The 20699-nt window shown below is 40.1% G+C and overlaps 1 protein-coding gene across 1 annotated transcript in view; it reads right to left on the bottom strand.

The window, feature by feature from the left end:
• The window catches only part of LOC120943248, a 54460-nt gene that overhangs the window by 9324 nt on the left and 24437 nt on the right, over positions 1-20699 (bottom strand). The window contains exons 9-16 of the mRNA XM_040356448.1: positions 18602-18724; positions 16577-16732; positions 15354-15407; positions 8292-8509; positions 6055-6131; positions 5102-5212; positions 3121-3201; positions 2738-2848 (exon numbers count right to left, since the gene is read on the bottom strand). Coding sequence (XP_040212382.1) covers positions 2738-2848; positions 3121-3201; positions 5102-5212; positions 6055-6131; positions 8292-8509; positions 15354-15407; positions 16577-16732; positions 18602-18724 — 931 coding nt within the window. The remainder of the gene's footprint in view (positions 1-2737; positions 2849-3120; positions 3202-5101; positions 5213-6054; positions 6132-8291; positions 8510-15353; positions 15408-16576; positions 16733-18601; positions 18725-20699) is intronic.

Raw genomic sequence — 20699 nt, 5'->3', positions numbered from 1 at the left:
GCCCTGAAGTAAAGATCTACACCAAAGCGTGGAAAGGCATTAGTAAGATTTGGAGAAAATGCTTACGGGGAAAACTGAATTTTTGGTTTACCTGTAAAATTTCTTTCTTGGGGTACATCCCAGAACACAGGGTACCTTCATATAAATTATGATAGGGTTATGCTGCTAGAGTCAGGTGATTGTATGCAGGAATTCCCCTCCTTGATATAACCCCTTCCAGCTATTTTATTTTATTATTTGTTAAGCGCCAAATACAGTTCAAGAACTGCGCCTAAGCGCTAGACAGACCAAATACATATACTGATAATCAAAAAAATAAGCATAGCAGATATCACATACAGAATAGATTAGTAATAAATAACAACTGAAATAACATAAGGAGGATCATCTAAACAGAGGAAAAAAATTTTAAAAAAAAAGAAAAGAAAGACGAAATAAAGAAAGAAGATATGCAAGGCTTCTGTTTTTGTGTAGCAAGCCATGAACCACAAATGAAGAAGGTGGGATCCCTGTGTCCTGTATGTCCAAGAAAAGGATATTACAGGTAAAAACGAAAATCCCATTTTCTTTCTCGCACCTCCCAGAACACATGACATCTTCATATCCATTACAACAGGGATGTCCCAAAGAACTCCATGGGGAGATGGAAATACAGCGACAAACCAACTGGCCCCAAACAACTTAAGCTTAACAGGTTAGAACCACATGCAAAACTCACTAACCAAAGGAAATAGCCTTTTGGGCTCAAACATCCACTTGGTATAAAAGCATGAACTGAAGACCAGGTAAGCAGCATTACAAATGTGAGCCATCAAAGCCTGGTGATGAATGGCCCAGGAAGGACCAACACACCTGGAAGAGCCTCAATCGGAAATGGTGGAACTTTTACATTGTAAACTTTAGTAATATGCTGAAGGTTCCATCAATAAATGGTAGACTTGAAAGCAGTGTGATCTTTCTTGGGCCTTCTGAAAGCACAAAGAGGAAAGCTGAGCAGTCAACTTAAGGTAAAAGCTGAGAGCATGAACCTCATCCAAATATATGAAGAGCCTTGTCCTCCAACATCTGAGGCTTTGAATAGAAAGAAAGCAATAGAATGACCTGGGTGAGATAAAACAAAGAAACCACCTTGGGTGGTTGAGGCCATAGAACCTCCTTACAAGTAACAGCTGCCAATTCTAAAACCCTCCAAGCTGAAGTCATGGCAAATAAAACAAAAAAACCTTTGAGTCAGAAGGACCAAAGGATTATCCTGGATGGGTTTAAACAGAGAACTCTGCCAAATTGAGAAAGTATCAAGTTAAGGTCCCACAGTTTTAACCGATGGAACAATACAAAAGGCACACACCAAGGAATGTGAAACATTCAGTGTCTAACAAAAGACCTCCAAGACCAAAATTGTATTATTGATTGTATTTAAGGGCATTCCCAGATCAACTCCAGACTGGAGGAACACCAAGATGAAGCCCACAAGATATTTGCAAGGAAAAAAATCCCCTAGCCTCACACCAAGCAAAATAGGATTTCCAAGATCCAAATTAAATCTTCCTTGAAGTCAACTTCCAAGCCTTTAGCAATTATTGATTTAGAGACTTCCCCCACAAGAAAGGAAGGAGATCCTCTTCCTCCTGAGCAGCCTTTTAGTGCCTCCTTCATGATATATGAACACCGAAATGGTGTTCAACTGAATCTTTAGAAAGAGGCCCTTCAATTCCAGATGTTGATGGGCAACAACCTCTTTTGTGACCAGGTCTACTGGATGGAGAGATCTCCTAGAACTCCACCCCAGTCCATCAGGATGGCATCCATCATCAGCACCCTCCAGAGGGAAATAGGATTTCCTCCATCTCCAACAGCCGTGAAGATATCCACTAGTCCAGACACAGTCCCATGCTGGAAAGTAATGGCATCAAGAAATCCAATGACTGATAACCCCTGTCCCATGCTGCAAAGACATTCCTTCGGAGGTGCTTGGAATGAACCTGGGCAAAGGGCACTGCCTCCAAGAGGGCAATAAACCCTCGTGCAAAAGTGAATTGAGGAATCGCTCAATCTTGAGAAGACCTCCTGAGTCTTTAGAGAGACACTTATCTGGAGGGAAAATCAGTCTCCCTGACCAGAATCAGCCCAAATATAACAACCCCTGGGTTGGGACTAAGACCAACTCTTACAAATTCCAGAGTGTGTTTTTGTTTTTTAGGGACTCCTCAGCACCTAAATCCCCACATATATGCCATTGCTGATATATGGCCTGCCAACAAGTGTAAAAAACAAAACAAAAAAACATACAACTCTTTGCTGGGAACATCCAGTCGTTGAATCGGGGAGGAAACTGTCTCATCCATTGTCTGGCTATGATTTTCCTAGACGAAAAATTGTGTTTCATGCAAAAAAAAAAATCTTAGTGAACGTAGGTTCTGAAATCAGGGAAAATCCCCAACAAGCACTCACATTTTTTAATAGGTGCTCAAAGTGAATGCCACAGATGGTGCCATGGCACAACCAGATGCAAAGATTTGAAGTCACCAGCACTGGTGACATTGCATCTGGTCAGACTGGAGACACATTACATGAGAATGCTAGAGATCACTGCTAATACTGCCTCTAAAATACAAATCTCTTTCACATTTGTGCTCCTTAAAAATAACTTGCGTCACAATTTTTATTTCTACTGGTAAGCTCTACTATTCTGTAAACTAAACATAAACTCTACAAAACACTTGGGTATAAAACTCACCCCAAAGGCGAAGACCAGTTCCAACATGGGAGGCAGAGGAAGAGCTGCAGACAGCATAAAGCGGGTGACAGCTTGAACAATCATTATGAACTCCGCAGAAACCCTATGAGGCTGCAGGAAAAGAAAGAGGAGGCAAAAAACACACAGAAATTATTTGCAAATGTAATAGAAATAAATAAAATGTACTTTTCAACATTGTCACTATGCAGAATACCCAATTGTACAACTTTACAAAAATGTTCATTCCGGGGGGTGGGGGGGAATGGGGCGATCGCTGACACAGAGTTGGCGAGTATAACATTTTTAAAATAAAAACAAACATTACTTTAGTAACACCAACAAAAACTCTTAATGATGCATGAAAGACAAAAAGCACAGCCTACCTGATGAAATGGAGGCGGTAAGTTTGGCATATTGTGTCTCTGCAGCTCATCCAGAATTGGACACGACATATCTAGCAGCATCTAGATTAATCAGAATTAACAAAATCAGTGCCTGGAAAACTGCCTGCACCTCCCAAATGTACCTGTCGGTTCCTGGTCACCTGATCGCTGTGATAGCCAATTGGAGGCCTACACAGCGATTAGTCGCTCTGAAGCCCGCCCATGTGTTTTCCTTTCTTTCTCTTCTGAATGGAGAGAAAAATGTATTGTATCTTTCTTCCCATGCAGGAAAGAAAGATGTAAACAAAAGTGTGTTAAAAAAATACATAAAGAAAAAATAATAGCTAGATTAAAGGGGTTGTAAAGGTAAAAAAAAAAAAATTCCTTAATAGCTTCCTTTACCTTAGTGCAGTCCTCCTTCACTTACCTCATCCTTCCATTTTGCTTTTAAATGTCCTTATTTCTTCTGAGGAATCTTTACTTCCTGTTCTTCTGTCTGTAACTCCACACCGTAATGCAAGGCTTTCTCCCTAGTGTGGAGAAAGCCTCTTGAGGGGGCGAGCAGGAGTGTCAGGACGCCCACTAACACACAGCTCATTTCTCTATCTGCAAAGTAGAGAGCGTCCTGACTCTCCTGCCCGTCCCCTCCCCCCTCAAGAGGCTTTCTCCACACCAGGGAGAAAGCCTCGCATTACGGTGTGTAGTTACAGACAGAAGAACAGGAAGTGAGGATTTCTCAGGACATTTAAGAGCAAAATGGAAGGATGAGGTAAGTGAAGGGCCAGTTTTTAATTGATAAAAAAATATCAGGAGATATTTGTTGCCATTTACAACCAAAAGAAGCCCAATTTGTGCTAAAGAAAAAGTAGTTTGATGAGGTGTACAGTTTTATTACTGCATGTCCAAGGTGCAAAATTGTGTTAAGGCATTAACATTTGTTTTACTTTGTCACTGAGGGGTTAAACTATATGCTCTAATGTAGGGGTCTCAAACTGGTGGCTCTCCAGCTGTTGCGGAACTACAAGTCCCATCATGCCTCTGAGGGAGTCATGCTTGCAACTGTCAGTCTTGCAATGCCTGATGGGTAGTTTCGTAACAGCTGGAGGGCTGCCAGTTTGAGACCCCTGCTCCAAATGACAAGGTTTCATACAAAACATAAAAAATGTAGTTTTATGTCCACTTGGGGGGGTATGTGGTGTTGGAGGATGAGGAAGGGTGTGTGGCTGCCTACCTTTTACTAGTTGTATCCTAAATACAGTAATACCTCGGATTGCGAGTAACACAGTTAAAGAGCGCTTTGCAATACGAGCTATTAAAAAAAAAAAAAATAACTCAGTTTGCGAGTGTTGTCTTGCAACACGAGCAGGATTCAAGCCTTGGTGATGTGCAGTACCGCATTTGGCCAGAGGTGCTGGGGCACTGGCGTCACTCGGAAACACTCCGTTTCCGAACCTTTCCAAGGGATCCCGAGTGCATCTGAGCAGTCTCCAAGTCTCTCTCAATTTCGCTCCACGTCTGGCCACACGCGGTATTGCATGCAATGGAAGTCTATGTGGAACTAATTATCTTCGTTTTCATTGACTTCCATGGGGAAACTCGCTTTGATATAAGAGTGCTTTGGATTACAAGCATTCTCCTGGAACGTATTATGCTCATAATCCAAGGTTCCACTGTACACCTTTAACTCTGACGCAAAAAAATAAAAATAAAGTGTAATTTGGCTTGATGCTATAATGACAGTACAATAGCACTGAGGCACCGGTCATCAGCACAGTCTGTCAAAGTGAGCTTAACCCTTGCCCTGCCATCAACATGCATTATACGTTGGCAGCAGCGGGTGGTTTTATAAACACTCCTGGCTGTTACAGCACCAGAAGGGCATGTAAATCTGACAAGTCAGCAGTAGATGTCCACATATCCCCAGCAGTTGCATTGTACATACCCTATAAAAATTGTACATATAACCATTTATATTCCATACCATCTGAAAATCTTTATCAGGTTCGGGGATAACCCTTGGCATTAGCTTCCCGTCCTTTGACAAACAGTCACTGGTACTCCAGATGCGGACCACCGTACTCCAGCACCTGACCTAAATGAAATAGTACAAAATGTAAAGTTAAAGGGGTATTACATGTCACAATTTTTTTTTGTTAAAACAAAATAGACAAGACTAACACTTTGTAATGTACAGCATATGTCTTTATGAAAACACATATGCTTATGCTTATAGTAACATACATTGTGCCCCCTGGTAGATATTCCTTTCATAGGAATGAATGGAAATGGAATGGGCAGTGGGCCATCCACCAAGCTGCACAGAGAAAGTCTGGAAATGCGCAGTGGGGACAGGTAAGCAAGACTTTGAAGGGATGCCAGGGGAGAGAGGCTTAGGGCCTCCAATAAAAGTACCGTATTTATCGGCGTATACCGCGCACTTTTTTGCCCTGAAAATCAGGGCAAAATCGTGGGTGCGCGATATACGCCGATACCTGGGCCGAGTTTGAAACACTGCGCCGGCATATACCGAGCGCAGTACACTCGGGTATAGTCGGGCAGGCTCGGCTCCTCTCGCGGTCGCGTCCAGGACGTGACCGCGAGAGGAGCCGAGCCTGCCCGACTATACTGCGCTCGGTATATGCCGGCGCAGTGGTTCAAACTCAGCGCGGGAAGCGGGGATCGAGAGGGGAGGACACCACGATGGCCGCAGAAGGACGCCGGACCCGACAAGGAGGACACCACCGAAGCCGCACCCGACGAGGCCGCCGATGGACGCCGCGTAAGACACCAAAACTGTAAGTACCAAAATGTTTTTTTTTTTACAGGAATGCGGGTCCACTTTAGGGGTGCGCGCTATACGCCGGAGCGCGCAATCCCCCCCGATAAATACGGTAATTATCCTTGGAGAAAGACACATTAAAACAAATGACTAACCTCATGTATAAATGCATTATTGCAGAGCAGGATTCGAAGGGCTATTCGTAGGAAAACCCCAGCCTTTAGTGGAGGACCTGTTGAAGTACAAAGCACTGTAAGTTATGGGATAATACCTTCCAAAAGTTGCCTGCTGTATTTGCTTCCAATTTAGGTGAATATAGCATTGTCTTGTTCTTCTGCATCTAAACTACCCACCCCCCCCCCCCCCCTCATGCAAGTCAATATGAATGCAAACTAAACTGCAAGATAGCGCTCACATCATTCTTCAGAGTCTGACTCCAATCAGCACAAGCCCTCAGCCATTTAACCCCTTCCATACCGGGCATTTTCACCCCCTTCCTGCCCAGACCAATTTTTAGTTTTCAGCGCTGTTGCACTTTCAATGACAATTGCGTGGTCATGCAACACTGTACCCAAACTAAATCTTTATGTTTTTTTTCCCCCCACAAATAGAGCTTTCGTTTGGTGGTATTTGATCATCTCTGCGGTTTTTATTTTTTGCGCTATAAACAAAAGAAGAGCGACATTTTTTTTTTTTTAAAAACACAATATTTTTTTCTTTTTTATTTAATAAATATCACAATTATAAAAAAAAAAAAAAAGCAATAATCGCATATTGATTGGTTTGTGCAAAAGTTATAGCTTCTACAAAATAGGTGATAGATTTATGGCATTTTTATTTTATTTTTTACTAGTATTGGCGGCGATTTGCGATTTTTTACTGTGACCGTGACATTGCGGCGAACACATCGGACACTTTTGACACGTTTTTGGGACCATTCACATTTATACAGCGATTAATGCTATAAATATGCATTGATTACTGTGTAAATGTGACTGGCAGGAAAGGAGTTAACCACTAGGGGGTGTTGAAGGGGTTAATATGTTCCCTAAAGTGTGTTCTAACTGTAGGGGGGAGAGGACTCTCAAGGGGAGGAGACCGATACTTACCTTTTTTGAGATAGATGTTCTCCCGTCGCTTCCGGGTATGGGCTGCGGGACTGGGCGTTCCTATTTGATTGACAGCCTTCCGACGGTCGCATACAGCGCGTCACGAGTTGCCGAACGTCGGTACGGCGCCTGCGCACCGACGTTCGGCTACTTTCGGAAACTGATGACGCGCTGTATGCGACGGTCGGAAGGCTGTCAATCAAATAGGAACGCCCAGTCCCGCAGCCCATACCCGGAAGCGGCGGGAGAACATCTATCTCAAAAAAGGCAAGTACTGCATTGATTTTAATCAAAACACCCGATTCTGCTTCCCGTAATTAGGCCCAATCTAATGTTAAACATTTTTTTTTTGGGTGAACCTCCACTTTAAGGTTAGGGTTGAACCACAAGGGACTGTTGGGGGGAGGTCTGCCATGAATCAATAGACATTTTCACAAATAAACGTTTGGAATAGTGAGAGGGAGGTTTGGATTAAGGACATGCCCGGTCCAGGTGGTGTGCATCTCCTATAGACAATGTTGTGGAGTGACTTTCTTTTGACACAGAAGGTCCTACCGAGATGCATTTGCATTGCGAGCAAAGCAGGTCACATGCAGTCTTTGGCCAAGACATCGCTTGTATATAAAGTCAAAATTTTTATAAAAAAAAAAAAAAAAATTGCTGGTCTTGCAAAATGTTCTCCAACCAAGCGACTCTCAAACTAAGGTTTTACCGTTTATGGAAATATATACACATACATAGAAAATTTTTAAAAGGAGTTGTAAAGGGAAAACAATTTTTTGCCTAAAATGAATGTCTGCAAGGTAGACAGACAGAATAGTGTAATGATTCTGTTAAAAAAACGAGTAAATACCTATTAAATTCCTTCATCTATATCACCTCCGGCATTCTAGTTTCTGTTCTCTCATTCACTTCCTGGTTTGCGGCGCTCGTTCGTGTAAGAACTACATTTCCCAGTATGAATTGCGGCACGCCCAGTAATTCACACCTCCTTGAAGTCTCTAACACGTAGAGAGCGTCCTGCCACACAGATGTAGTTCCCAGGAGGGGGTGAGCACGTTACTGACCACCGCAGTAAAGCCTCCCATCACGGTAGTCAGTAAAATCCGACAAGCAGGAAGTGAACAGAACAGAGAAGAAATAGAGCAACTTCTGAGCAAAAACGAACAATGAGGAAGTGAAAAGAGGAATGTCTGCAGGTAAAGGATGATTATTATAACAAAATGTTCCTTTACAACCCTTTTAATGCTATGATTTTGTAATGGACGCAACACAAGCAGTACCTTCACATGGAATCCACACTTCACCCGCTACTGGCTCCTTCCCTGGTGGACAACTATTGGTGTGCAGCATAGTAAGGTAGAGTTCATACTGGTCCGGTGTGAGAATTGAGGCCACAGAACACTGCATTCCCTTGGTCTGCAGCAGAAAGAGAGCTGCTTGAGCGAAGTTGCCAAACTTGCACATGTAGAAGGCCATCTTCTGCTTCAGGCAGAACAAGCTGCATAGCAAATAAGCAGAAAAGTTAAAAACTTTGAAAAAGTGCTGTACAGTTCTAAAATCAGAATAAAAAGCATACGATTTAAGGCAAAAAAAAGAAAGGGGGGGGGGGGTACATCTTTGCACTACATGCACATTTCCCCTTCATTCTTTTCAAGTGGAACTATAATTATCTTCAAAGTTCCCTGCTAACATTTTCATCATGTCTGCTTCTGGGTGCCGATTTGAGACCTTTTTTCATTGGCCGAGTCACTACTGCCCATGAACAGCGTTCATTCATCTTGGCACTGCTGAAAATGTACATTGAGCTGCACATACACGGCTCATTGTACAGTGCACCAGTCAAGTTAAAAAAATAAATAAAAATAAAACCTTTAATGCAGAAGAGAGGCTCTGCCTGTTGCCCCCCAATTTTGTATACAATTTTTTAATTCCACTTTAGCAACCTCATAACTGGGCACTTACACCCCTTGCTGCCCAGTTAAATTCCCAGCGCTTTCGCACTTTGAATGACAATTGTTTGTGCAATGCTGTACAATTTTTTTTTTTTTTTTTTTACATTTCCTTCCCATAAATAGAGCTATCCTTTGGTGGTATTTAATAACCGTTTTTTTTTTTTAAAAGATCGAAAATTTTGAAAAAATAAATAAGTTTTAGTTTGTCAGAAAATATTGTAAAGTAATTTTTATCCTTCACTGATGTGTGCGGATGGGGAGGCACTAATATGCAGCACTGATGAGTGACATGGATAGGCGTCACTGAAGGGCACAGACTGGTGCTGCAATGTAATCAGGGCACCGATGATCATCTCTCCGATTACCTATACAGGTCTCCTCTGTGAGATGCTGATGATCAACTCTCCTCACCTCACACTATCAGTGTGAGTCGAGGAGAGACAATAAAGTTCCTTGCTTACATATGATAATCTGTGATTGAACACAGCTGATCACATGGGTAAAGAGCCGTGGCTCTTTACCGAGAACGGGGTCGTGCCGAGTCCCAGCACACCCACGTTCATGCGATCGCGGCGAGACTGGGCGACGTCATATAGAACGAGAGACACCCTGTGTTAGATTTTAAATGTATTGATATTATGTTCTAAAGGTCTCTGAATCAATGCTTAAACATGGTAGCATTTGAAGGTTTGTTAAAGACAAACAAAGGTCAATGTAGGTTAGGCCATATCTATTCTTAAAAACATACGTCAAGAAGATGGGTGGAGATGATACTTAAAAATACCTAAGTGGGTGTGAACGATCATCGCAACCTTCTTTGGAAACGAGCCAATTGTGCTTAGTTAGCTGTTAAACTTGTATAAGAACACATGATGAGCGTAGTAAGTTAGGATTTCCTGGGTCTCCCGGCCCGACAGGAGAGATGGGGGGAGGGAGGACCCTCTCCCAAGCAAGAGAGATCAAATCATCTTAACATCTATTTCCTCCTTCTGTAACTTTGTGATGCCTACCTGCCATGATGTCTGTAACAACGTAACAATGTAAGCATAAGCTGTCTGTTTGCTGTCATAATCGTTGGAAGAAATAAACCATCATATAATGAAGTTATGTCTGAATATTTTGGAAGCAACGCCTGGATAGGAAGAGGTTTTTGACAACACATCGCATGACACCTGTTAGAGGCATATGTCCACTATGTCCTCTGTTCTATCTCTGTCACCTCTTCCCCGTGCCCCCCTTGCATTTAACATTTGTCGCGCCAGCCAGACTGGTCATTTTTTTCCTAAAGCCTTGACAAGGGGGAAATGAAGAAATGAAGTCAAAGATGTTGTTCTTTCAAGTCTTGAAGAAAAATACGACCAAAGCACCTAGAACTGTAAAAGGCGTTTGTTTTCCATCAGACGAGAGAAGGCTCTAAAACACAGGGTGAGTTTTTACGCTGTTTTGTTTTCTCACCACCTGTCAGAATGCTTGTAGATTACGAGCAGAAGAAAAAAAAAACGTACAAGGCTTACACAGGGCTACTGAGCCAAAGCTATTTTGGACAGAAAGTTTCAAGATATCATGCAAAATCCATTGAGGACTTTTCTGGTTATGGAGAAAAATCGTAGACGTTTACGTACGTGAAGAAAGCTGCCAAATAGAAGCTTCACGTTATTTTTTTAAGGCCACCATTGTAGTCACACAGGCAGATGTACACTTTGAGTGAGCTATTATGGATTTTTGATGTTTGAACTGTCCAAGAATACACTATACATTATACATTCCTTTCGCATACACAAAAAGGAGAAAGACATTATTTTTTACGCACGCATCTTTACATTTGTTTACTTGAGGCTACTTTACAGCTTAAATAAACATTTACACTAACACATGAGCCAGAAGGAACGGAAAAAGAACAAAAATAAGAAGGCGAGCCACGATCAAGAGAAAATTAATTCTTCAAAGAAAATAAGGACATTACTCTTCCAAGATAAAGCAACGTATGAAGATACAGCAACATGAAAATGCAACAAGAAAAATCACCAAAGATAGACAATGTAACAAACAAACGAAAGAAACTAAAGTTAAGAAGACAAAGTTAAAGGACATTGCATCTCTTGTTTTTTTAAGTGTACACAGGAAAATCATTCTAAACAAAGGGGTAAATATGTTTTTTATATAAGTGGGTTAACATGGGATGGTTAAAAATCTCAAGGTTCAGAAGTATATCTCAGTAATATTCGGGAATTTATATATTCTATATATATATATATGTGCAGGCATGTAAACAGTAGTGGGGTAATTAATTAATTAATACCAGAGTGTAAGAAGTTCTTTAATAAGGAAATTAAGTTTAATGCTGCATATATATGTTCGGGAATATTTTAGCCTAAAACAACAGAAATGTGTTATTGCATGTCATTCATAACATGACAGGGGCAGAAGTTTAAAGGAAAAACTATTGATTAAGATTATGTAAGAACTGTATAAAATTCAGTTAATGGTAAACAACAAGGTATTTAGTATTTAACAAAAATCTTACAGATTTGGTTGTAGAAAATAATAAGTTAAGGATTGAGCAATTTTTACAAAAGTTTGCAGACTTGGGTTTGGTTATTTAATTAAAAGTAGTAAATTGTTCTAAATTACTAAAGTTTACCCAGGAAAAATATTAAAATATGAAAGTTTTGTTCAATCTAATATTAGCAAAAATTGAAGAAAAAGTATTGTTAAAAGTTTTTATAATTGACCATTTCTGATGAGAATGAGAATTTTGTTTGGAGGAATTTTCTTAGGAAATTGGCCAATTCACAGTTCATTAGGCTGGAACTAATCTGTGAAATTTCATGAGATTTTCTCCTAAACAATGTTTTGTCATTATTATAATCAAGAAATGTCATATTATAACGTTATGTACATGATTTTTAGCAGATGTACAAACCAAATATGCTTTAAAATTTTGAAAAAAGGTTAAAAATTGTAAAAACGATAAAATGAGATTGGTTGAAAATTGTATAGTGAATGGTAGCTAAGACTGACAGTGACAGATCTTTCTTTGGAAGTGTGTCATTAACAGAGAAATGGAGGTCGAGTTACTAAGCAGATGGTCAGTCATGACAAGAGTTTTTTCCCCTATGGATCTGAACACGTTAGTGTTTAAACTTTTTTCAGAAATCTGAAATAAAGGTGCATGGTTGGAAAAAATATTTAATAAGGTATTACTAAGTACTAACTAAAGTAATTGTTTTAAAAAAAAAAAAACGTGGATTCTGCACCATTTGTTTTGATAAAACTAAAGTTGTTATTTTTAAACATGAGGGTGTCAACACAAGGCCTTGATTAAGCTTTAGTCTAGAGTGACAATTGGATGTTAAAAAGTAAGGTCAATTGAAGCTAAAGTTATGCAGTGTAATAAGCCACAATTATGCAAGTAAGTCATGCAAAAGTTACTTTATTAATTTTTCAGTGGATATTTATTGAGAGGGTTTTTGTGCTTTTATTAAATGGATCCAGGAAGCACAGATGAAACTTTCGGAATGTCTGTCTGTCTACACTGAAAAAAGATTTTAAGACTTGTTTGTTTAGCAGTCAGAGTGACAGGGCGTGTGGTTAAATTAACCATACTGTATAAGTTGGTTAAAAAGGAAAAATACTTAAACATGATTTAAGTTTCTTTCTGAAAAAAAAAAAGATATTTAGGATACCCAACCTAAATGTTCTTTTGCAAAATTAAAGCAATTATAAGTAAAGTATAGTAAAGAAAAGTAAAATAATATGGTAAAATATTATTTTTACAAAATATAATTAGTCACAGAATAAAAAGGGGGACGATGAAAATTTTGTCTCAGTACAGACTGATAATGAAGATAAAATTCATTGTAAAAATAATTGATTCCAACAATAATGGATAGTTATTTTTAAATGAAAATATTTATTTTTGCATATCCAGGTACCTGACAGATTGAATCATAGTTCTAAAGGTACCAGGGATGTCAATACGAATGCCAACTGAAATATCAGATTTCAATTGGGAAGGTTATTTTATTTTTTGTTTTCTTTCATGACCATGAAACAAGCACAACTAAAATTCTATTTTGGTTATTACTTCTAGTTTTTTCAAATTATTTTTTGATTATGTTATCAAGGATCAACATTTTTGGATGAACTTCAATGATTTATTCATATGGACTTACATCAAAAGTGACATATTGATCGATTGATCATTATGTAAGGGGGAGTTGGAATGTATTAATTCTAATATAGGAATTTTTTGAATTTTTTGAAATATGTAAAACTAGTTGTTATATTTTGGTTTCTAAATCTTTTATAAGAATACATATTGATACACATAAAATTATTATTTCACATAGAATAATTTATTTTTTATTCATTTTTATAGAACACATAACTTGGGAATATTGGATGGATAGTTTGTTATTACAAGAATGTATAACAAAGTATACATTTGAAGTATTAATATAGTTAAAAAACATACAAGCTTGTGTGGAAGAAAAGGATTTTAAAGTATCTAAACAGAATTATTGTTAAATTAAATAATATGGAACATTGAAAAGATAATTAAAAGAAAGAGTTGCTTGCTGGTCATGGATAGATAAATAAATTATATGGATAGATAAATAAATTATATGGATAAATAAATAAAAAATAAATAGATAAAAAAGATAAAAATATAAATAGAAAGACAGATAGAATATATAAAAATATGACAATCAAATAATGGGAAAGTTATGTTTTTATGTATCCACAAACAAATAGATTATGTATTATGTTTATAATTGTTCAGTGTCTAGGATAATGTATAAAAAAACTTATACTGAAGAAATTTGGTTATTGAAATTTCAAAAGAAATGAAAAAATTGTATTTATTAATTATTATTATAGAGTAATATAATTTGATACATCAAAAATATATTTATTTCTTCTTTATGAAAAATAGTTATATGATATGGTTTAAGTTATAAGAAGTAAAATTTATGAAGGTAAAGGAATAAAATTTTAATATTACATAATTTAGATGAAGAATAAATTAAAATTAATTAATAATATAATTTATAGTTTCTTAAAGAAATTAAATGGTTAAATATTTCACAGGAATATCGCAGAATTTTGGAAAAAGTTTATGTACAATATCTGAAATGTTAAATTGTATTGTTTGTATTGGAAAAAAGTTAATCAGAAACCTTTATTTAAGATGAATGCACTTATTTTGTTTGTTAATTACAGTGCATTAAGGGGGAATTGTTAGATTTTAAATGTATTGATATTATGTTCTAAAGGTCTCTGAATCAATGCTTAAACATGGTAGCATTTGAAGGTTTGTTAAAGACAAACAAAGGTCAATGTAGGTTAGGCCATATCTATTCTTAAAAACATACGTCAAGAAGATGGGTGGAGATGATACTTAAAAATACCTAAGTGGGTGTGAACGATCATCGCAACCTTCTTTGGAAACGAGCCAATTGTGCTTAGTTAGCTGTTAAACTTGTATAAGAACACATGATGAGCGTAGTAAGTTAGGATTTCCTGGGTCTCCCGGCCCGACAGGAGAGATGGGGGGAGGGAGGACCCTCTCCCAAGCAAGAGAGATCAAATCATCTTAACATCTATTTCCTCCTTCTGTAACTTTGTGATGCCTACCTGCCATGATGTCTGTAACAACGTAACAATGTAAGCATAAGCTGTCTGTTTGCTGTCATAATCGTTGGAAGAAATAAACCATCATATAATGAAGTTATGTCTGAATATTTTGGAAGCAACGCCTGGATAGGAAGAGGTTTTTGACAACACATCGCATGACACCTGTTAGAGGCATATGTCCACTATGTCCTCTGTTCTATCTCTGTCACCTCTTCCCCGTGCCCCCCCTGCATTTAACACCCTGCTAAAGTGAAGAGCAACAAGGACATATCCTAAGACTGGGTGGATGCTGCCTTCCTCAGATGCGGTGATCTGATAGAAACTACAAAAAAGACAAAAAATGGAAGGCTAATGAGAGCCAATGCCTAGCTCTGAGGAAAGGGGTGTGCCCCCAAAACACGTCAGCTATACCAAGTGTTATGGTCCTGCACATGTCCATACACTGTGTGATTTTTATGGCTCAATTGAGAGTTGCCTTTTGGGGAGTATCCACTTTTTATGGATTTTATCATTTAATTGTCAGTGGTAATGCACTAGGTGTGCACACCTTCCATTTTGTCTTTTTGTAGTATCCCTCTGTTCTATAATATCAATCTTCCCTTTCACCACGCCCAACTGTTCCCGTTAATCTACCACTTCCCAATGTTTCTCAGCAGAATAAAGAAGAAAAAAAAAAAAGAAAATATAGATAGGAAAGGTTAAAAAATAAAAACTTTTTCTTATTAAATTTCAAGCAGAAATAGAACTTACCCAGCCTGGTCTGGACATTTCACTGCAGTCAGGTAACGTACTAACTGCCGGTAACTGCAAGAAACCAAAAAAACATTATCTGTACCAGAAATTCATGTTCTATAGCCTAGGTTGCACAGTGTGGGTTTTGATTAAGGTTGGGTTCAGGTGTGTCTCTCTAAAGCAGGGATATGCCATTAGCGGACCTCCAGCTGTTGCAGAACTACAATTCCCATGAGGCATAGCAAGGCTCTGACAGCCACAAGCATTACACCCAGAGGCATGATGGGACTTGTAGTTTTGCAACAGCTGGAGGTCCACTAATTGCATATCCCTGCTCTAAAGGGTGCATTTGAAAGTGCAGCTGTACCTATGGGGGGGGGGGGGGGGGGGGACACAAAGGGGAAAAAGTCACCAACCCTTTTCCTAAAACGCAGTTGCTGGGCCGCTGCACAAAACCGCATGCTGCTGTGGCACCATGCGGTTTTGTGCACCCGAAACATTAGATTGAGGCTCATTTTGCGAAGGGGAATCGGGTGTTTTTTTTTAAATCAAAGCCGTACTTACCGTTTTAGAGAGCGATCTTCTCCGCCGCTTCCGGGTATGGGCTGCGGGACTGGGCGTTCCTATTTGAATGACAGGCTTCCGACGGTCGCATACATCGCGTCACGATTTTCCGAAAGTAGATGAACGTCGGTGCATAGGCGCCGTATAGAGCCGCACTGACGTTCGACTTCTTTCGGCTACTCGTGACGCGATGTATGCGACCGTTGGAAGCCTGTCAATCAAATAGGAACACCCAGTCCCGAAGACCATACCTGGAAGCGGCGGAGAAGATCGCTCTCTAAAACGGTAAGTACAGCTTCGATTTTAAAAAAAATAGCCGATTCCCCTAGACAAAATGAGCATCAATCTAATGTTAAAAAAAAAATTTCGGGTGAACTCCCGCTTTAAGAATTATTGGATCGCCCACCTGTCTGTTATAGAGCAGCAGGTTCTGGCTATAGGTGTGGAAATGTGTGAAATATACACACGTTCCCACACAAAATATCTGAGGTTCTCAAAGTGTCAAAAAAGAAAAAAAAATGTCATAGGTTTCTACTGACAGACACTTTATAACTCCAGAACAATGATCTGTGCAAATAAAGGACAATAGATAGGAAATCTGCATCAAACCAAAATCCTGACATTCCAATTGTGGTATAAATTCCAGGTCTGAGTCCCACGCAGTACAGAGTGCTTACCTTTGGTCCATCTCCATCTTCTTCACCCTGGACTGCACCACCGGCAGCGGCTCACACAAGTTTTCTCGCTTGCCTTTTACCACCCTGCTTCCTGACAAATTCTGACCAGCCAGCACCGATGTGAGGAAAAGGTTATCCCATCGGAAGATATTCAGGCTAATAAGAGAAAATTTAGAACGTCAGCACATACGGTGAGCAGTTAAGTCATCTAATTGTATCTCCTTCTCTATAAGGGTACTACATTGGTGGTTGATCTGAAATATGAAGATCTTAAAACCGTATTCCACCTGCATGATATAGAGCAGTGGTCATCAACCCTGTCCTCAGGGCCCACTAACAGGCCAGGTTTTATGTATTACCTTGGGGAGATGTAAACTAGAATACTGCAATCACTGAGCAGCAAATGATATCACCTGTGACGTATTTCAGTTATCTTGCAAACCTGGCCTGTTAGTGGGCCCTGAGGACAGGGTTGATGACCACTGCATTAACCGATTAAGTAAATTGCTCGATTCCACCCTTCAACACATTCAGCGTTATTGGGGGAATCCTTCCCACAAAGCTTTTGTATTCTGACAGTGAAAGGTTTCCCCGCTGTCAGGACACAACGATCATTGCTGCAAACTTAAGCTGCTGGCAGGGATCACATGATAAAAATCCGCCAGGCCAGTTGTACTGAAGTCAAAGGATCGGCTTCAGTACGACCAGCCTGCCCACACATGGACTGAAATTCAAAGGGCCAAATTTTGATCCGTTTATGGTCGGCTTAAAAAGGAGAAGTACATCCAAAGCACGTTTGGCTGACAATCACCAGCTCTCTGCTCACACAGCAGTGATAACTGAGCGATCACTACCAGAGGTGAAGACTTCTCCCTCGCACATATAGTTTACCGTACTGACCCATAACAATAATGGAGTCTATGGCCCAGATTCATGTAGATCGGCGCATCTTTGAGCGGGCGTAACGTATCCTATTTACGTTACGCCTCCGCAACTTAGATGGGCAAGTGCTGTATTCTCAAAGCACTTGCTCCGTAAGTTGCGGCGGCGTAGCGTAAATAGGCCGGCGTAAGCCCGCCTAATTCAAATGTAAAAAACAGGGGGGCGTGTTTCATGTAAATGTTATGTGACCCGACGTGATTGACGTTTTTCACGAACGGCGCATGCGCCGTCCGTGGAATATCCCAGTGTGCATTGCTCCAAAGTACGCCGCAAGGACGTATTGGTTTCGACGTGAACGTAAATGACGTCCAGCCCCATTCACGGACGACTTATGCAAACGACGTAAATTTTTCAAAATTCGACGCGGGAACGACGTCCATACTTAACATTGGTACGCCGCATGTACATCAACATATAGCAGGGGTAACTTTACGCCGGGAAAAGCCTAACGTAAACGGCGTATCTGTACTGCGTCGGCCGGCGTACGTTCATGAATTTGCGTATCTGCCCGATATACATATTTCTAGGCGTAAATCAGCGTACACGCCCGTAGTGGCCAGCGTAAATATGCAGTTACGATACGACGGTGTAAGACACTTTACGCCAGTCGGATCTAATAGAAATCTATGCGTAACCGATTCTATGAATCGGGCACATAGATACGACGGCTCAGACTCAGAGATACGCCGTCGTATCTCCTTTGAGAATCTGGGCCTATGTTGGTGTTTTCCAGAAAGTAGAGCCGAGTTGACAAACTGCTATAATAAAGTGTCTTAGTGGAAGTGTTTTCTAGAATGTTATGGGGTCTGGAAAGAGAAAGAAGCACAACTACAAGGAATGAGGAGTCCTCCAAGATGTCATTGTAGAAGTCATAGACCTTGCCTTATATGAAAGGTTACAGGAAAACGGGAAAACATCAAAGATATGCAAATATCCAAAAGAGTGAACCCACAAGTAGCTGAAATGTTGCTTCTGTGTAGGTGCAAAGACTATACAAAGCACAAACATGCATATTCCAACATCTGAAATAAGAATTTGTGATTGTCCCTTTAAAGACAATTGGCTGCCTTCAGGCACGCTTACCTGTTTAAAAAATTGCAGCAATGTCGAGGTAATGGGATGGACTGAAAAAATATAATAAACTTCTCATAGAGGTTCCTTGGATAATCTTCTAAAACCAGAAGCCTTTGTAAAGTAGCCACAATCCTGGGAGCAAACACCAAAATGTCATACAAAATGTTTCCATCATGTTACATCTAAAAACTCAAAGTCCCGTCATTGCTACCCAAAATTCTTACATTTATCAAAATCTTTTTATTTCTATTACAGAGAAAAAAAAAAGGAACACAATAGTCCTGAGCACACTATTAAACTGTATCTGGGGGGAAAATGTTTTATTTATTTTTTGTAGGACACATGAAATCTTTAAAAAGTGGTTGTAAACCACCGGCATGAAATATGAACAAAGCATATCCCTCCATAGTGTGTACTAGTGTCATTTCTGTCTGCTGCTTCCTCCTCTATCAGCATGAATCACTTGGGACAAGTTTTTCTAACACCAAGTGAAAAATGGTGAAGGGAGAGGGAGATTGACAGTCTCAGCTCTGTTCCTGCGTGAAGGGGATGTGTCCTTTCCCTCCAATTAGCACTCAGACCTCACCTCTCTGAGCTCTGCAGAGCGTAACTTAACCACTTAAGGACCCCTTCACGCCGATATACGTCGGCAGAATGGCACGGCTGGGCACATCAACGTATATGTACGTTGCCCTTTAAGCCCAGCCGTGGGGTCGCGGGCGCTCGCCTGCCGGGCGCTCCCGCAACCCGGTCCGAAGTTCCGTGACCATGGGACCCGCGGACCCAATCGCCGCTGGAGTCCCGAGATCGGTCCCCGGAGCTGAAGAACGGGGAGAGCTGAATGTAAACACAGCTTCCCTGTTTTTCACAGTGGCGGCGTCATCGATCGTGTGATCCCTTTTATAGGGGGACACAATCGATGACGTCACACCTACAGCCACACCCCCCTACAGTTGTAAACACACATGAGGTCACACATAACCCCTTCAGCGTCCCCTTGTGGTTAACTCCCAAACGGCAACTGTCATTTTCACAACAAACAATGTATTTTAAATGCATTTTTTGCTGTGAAAATGACAATGGTCTCAAAAATGTGTCAAAATTGTCCGCCATAATGTCGCAGTCATGAAAAAAAAAAAAAAAAAAAAAAAATCGCTGATCACTGCCATTAGTAAAAAAAAAAAAAAAATTATTAATAAAGATGCAATAAAACTTTCCCCTATTTTGTAAACGCTATAAATTTTGCGCAAACCAACCGATAAACGCTTGTGTTTTTTTTTTACCAAAAATAGGTAGAAGAATACGTATCGGCCTAAACTGAGGAAAAAAAAAAAAATTTTTATAGATTTTTGGGGGATATTTATTATAGCAAAAAAGTAAAAAATATTGCATTTTTTTCAAAACGGTCGCTCTATTTTTGTTTATAGCGCAAAAAATAAAAACCACAGAGGTGATCAAATACCACCAAAAGAAAGCTCTATTTGTGGGGAAAAAAGGACGCCAATTTTGTTTGGGAGCCACGTCGCACGACCGCGCAATTGTCTGTTAAAGCGACGCAGTGCCGAATCCTTTGTCATTACTGACCTCAACCAGTTTCTGCTTTAAAGTGGTTGTATAGTCCATTTTTACACTTTGACCAACAGGTAAAGCTTATAAAAAAGGCTTACCTGTAGGCAAAAAAAAATATATATATATCTCTCCTAAACCTTTACAGTTTAGGAGATATTCCCCTCGCAATGAGCCGCTGACTGCAGCGGCGCATGCGCACAGGGGATTCTCGGCTTAAGGCCCAGCAGACGTCAGACCTTGCCGGAAAGAAGTCTCCTGCCCGCATGCACGGGAGTGACAACATTGCGGGTCCAGCCACTCACAGCGCTGGAGCTGCGATACCCAGAAGACGCGCCGAGGCAACATGTTGGCTACCTCGGCGTGGACCAGGTTAGTTGCCGACACCTCGTTCTAAGGTAGGAATTTCATAATGAGCTAGTATGCGGTGCATACTAACTCATTATGCCTTTTGCTTTACAGGTGCCAAAAAATAAGAAATCCTTTGGGGACTATACAACTGCTTTAACTTCAGTAGCTATGGAGGCCACATTACACCTGC

Source organism: Rana temporaria, chromosome 6 (genome assembly GCF_905171775.1).
Source record: "Rana temporaria chromosome 6, aRanTem1.1, whole genome shotgun sequence".
Classification (NCBI taxonomy): Eukaryota; Metazoa; Chordata; class Amphibia; order Anura; family Ranidae; genus Rana; species Rana temporaria.
This window is presented reverse-complemented; position numbering and strand designations above follow the sequence as displayed.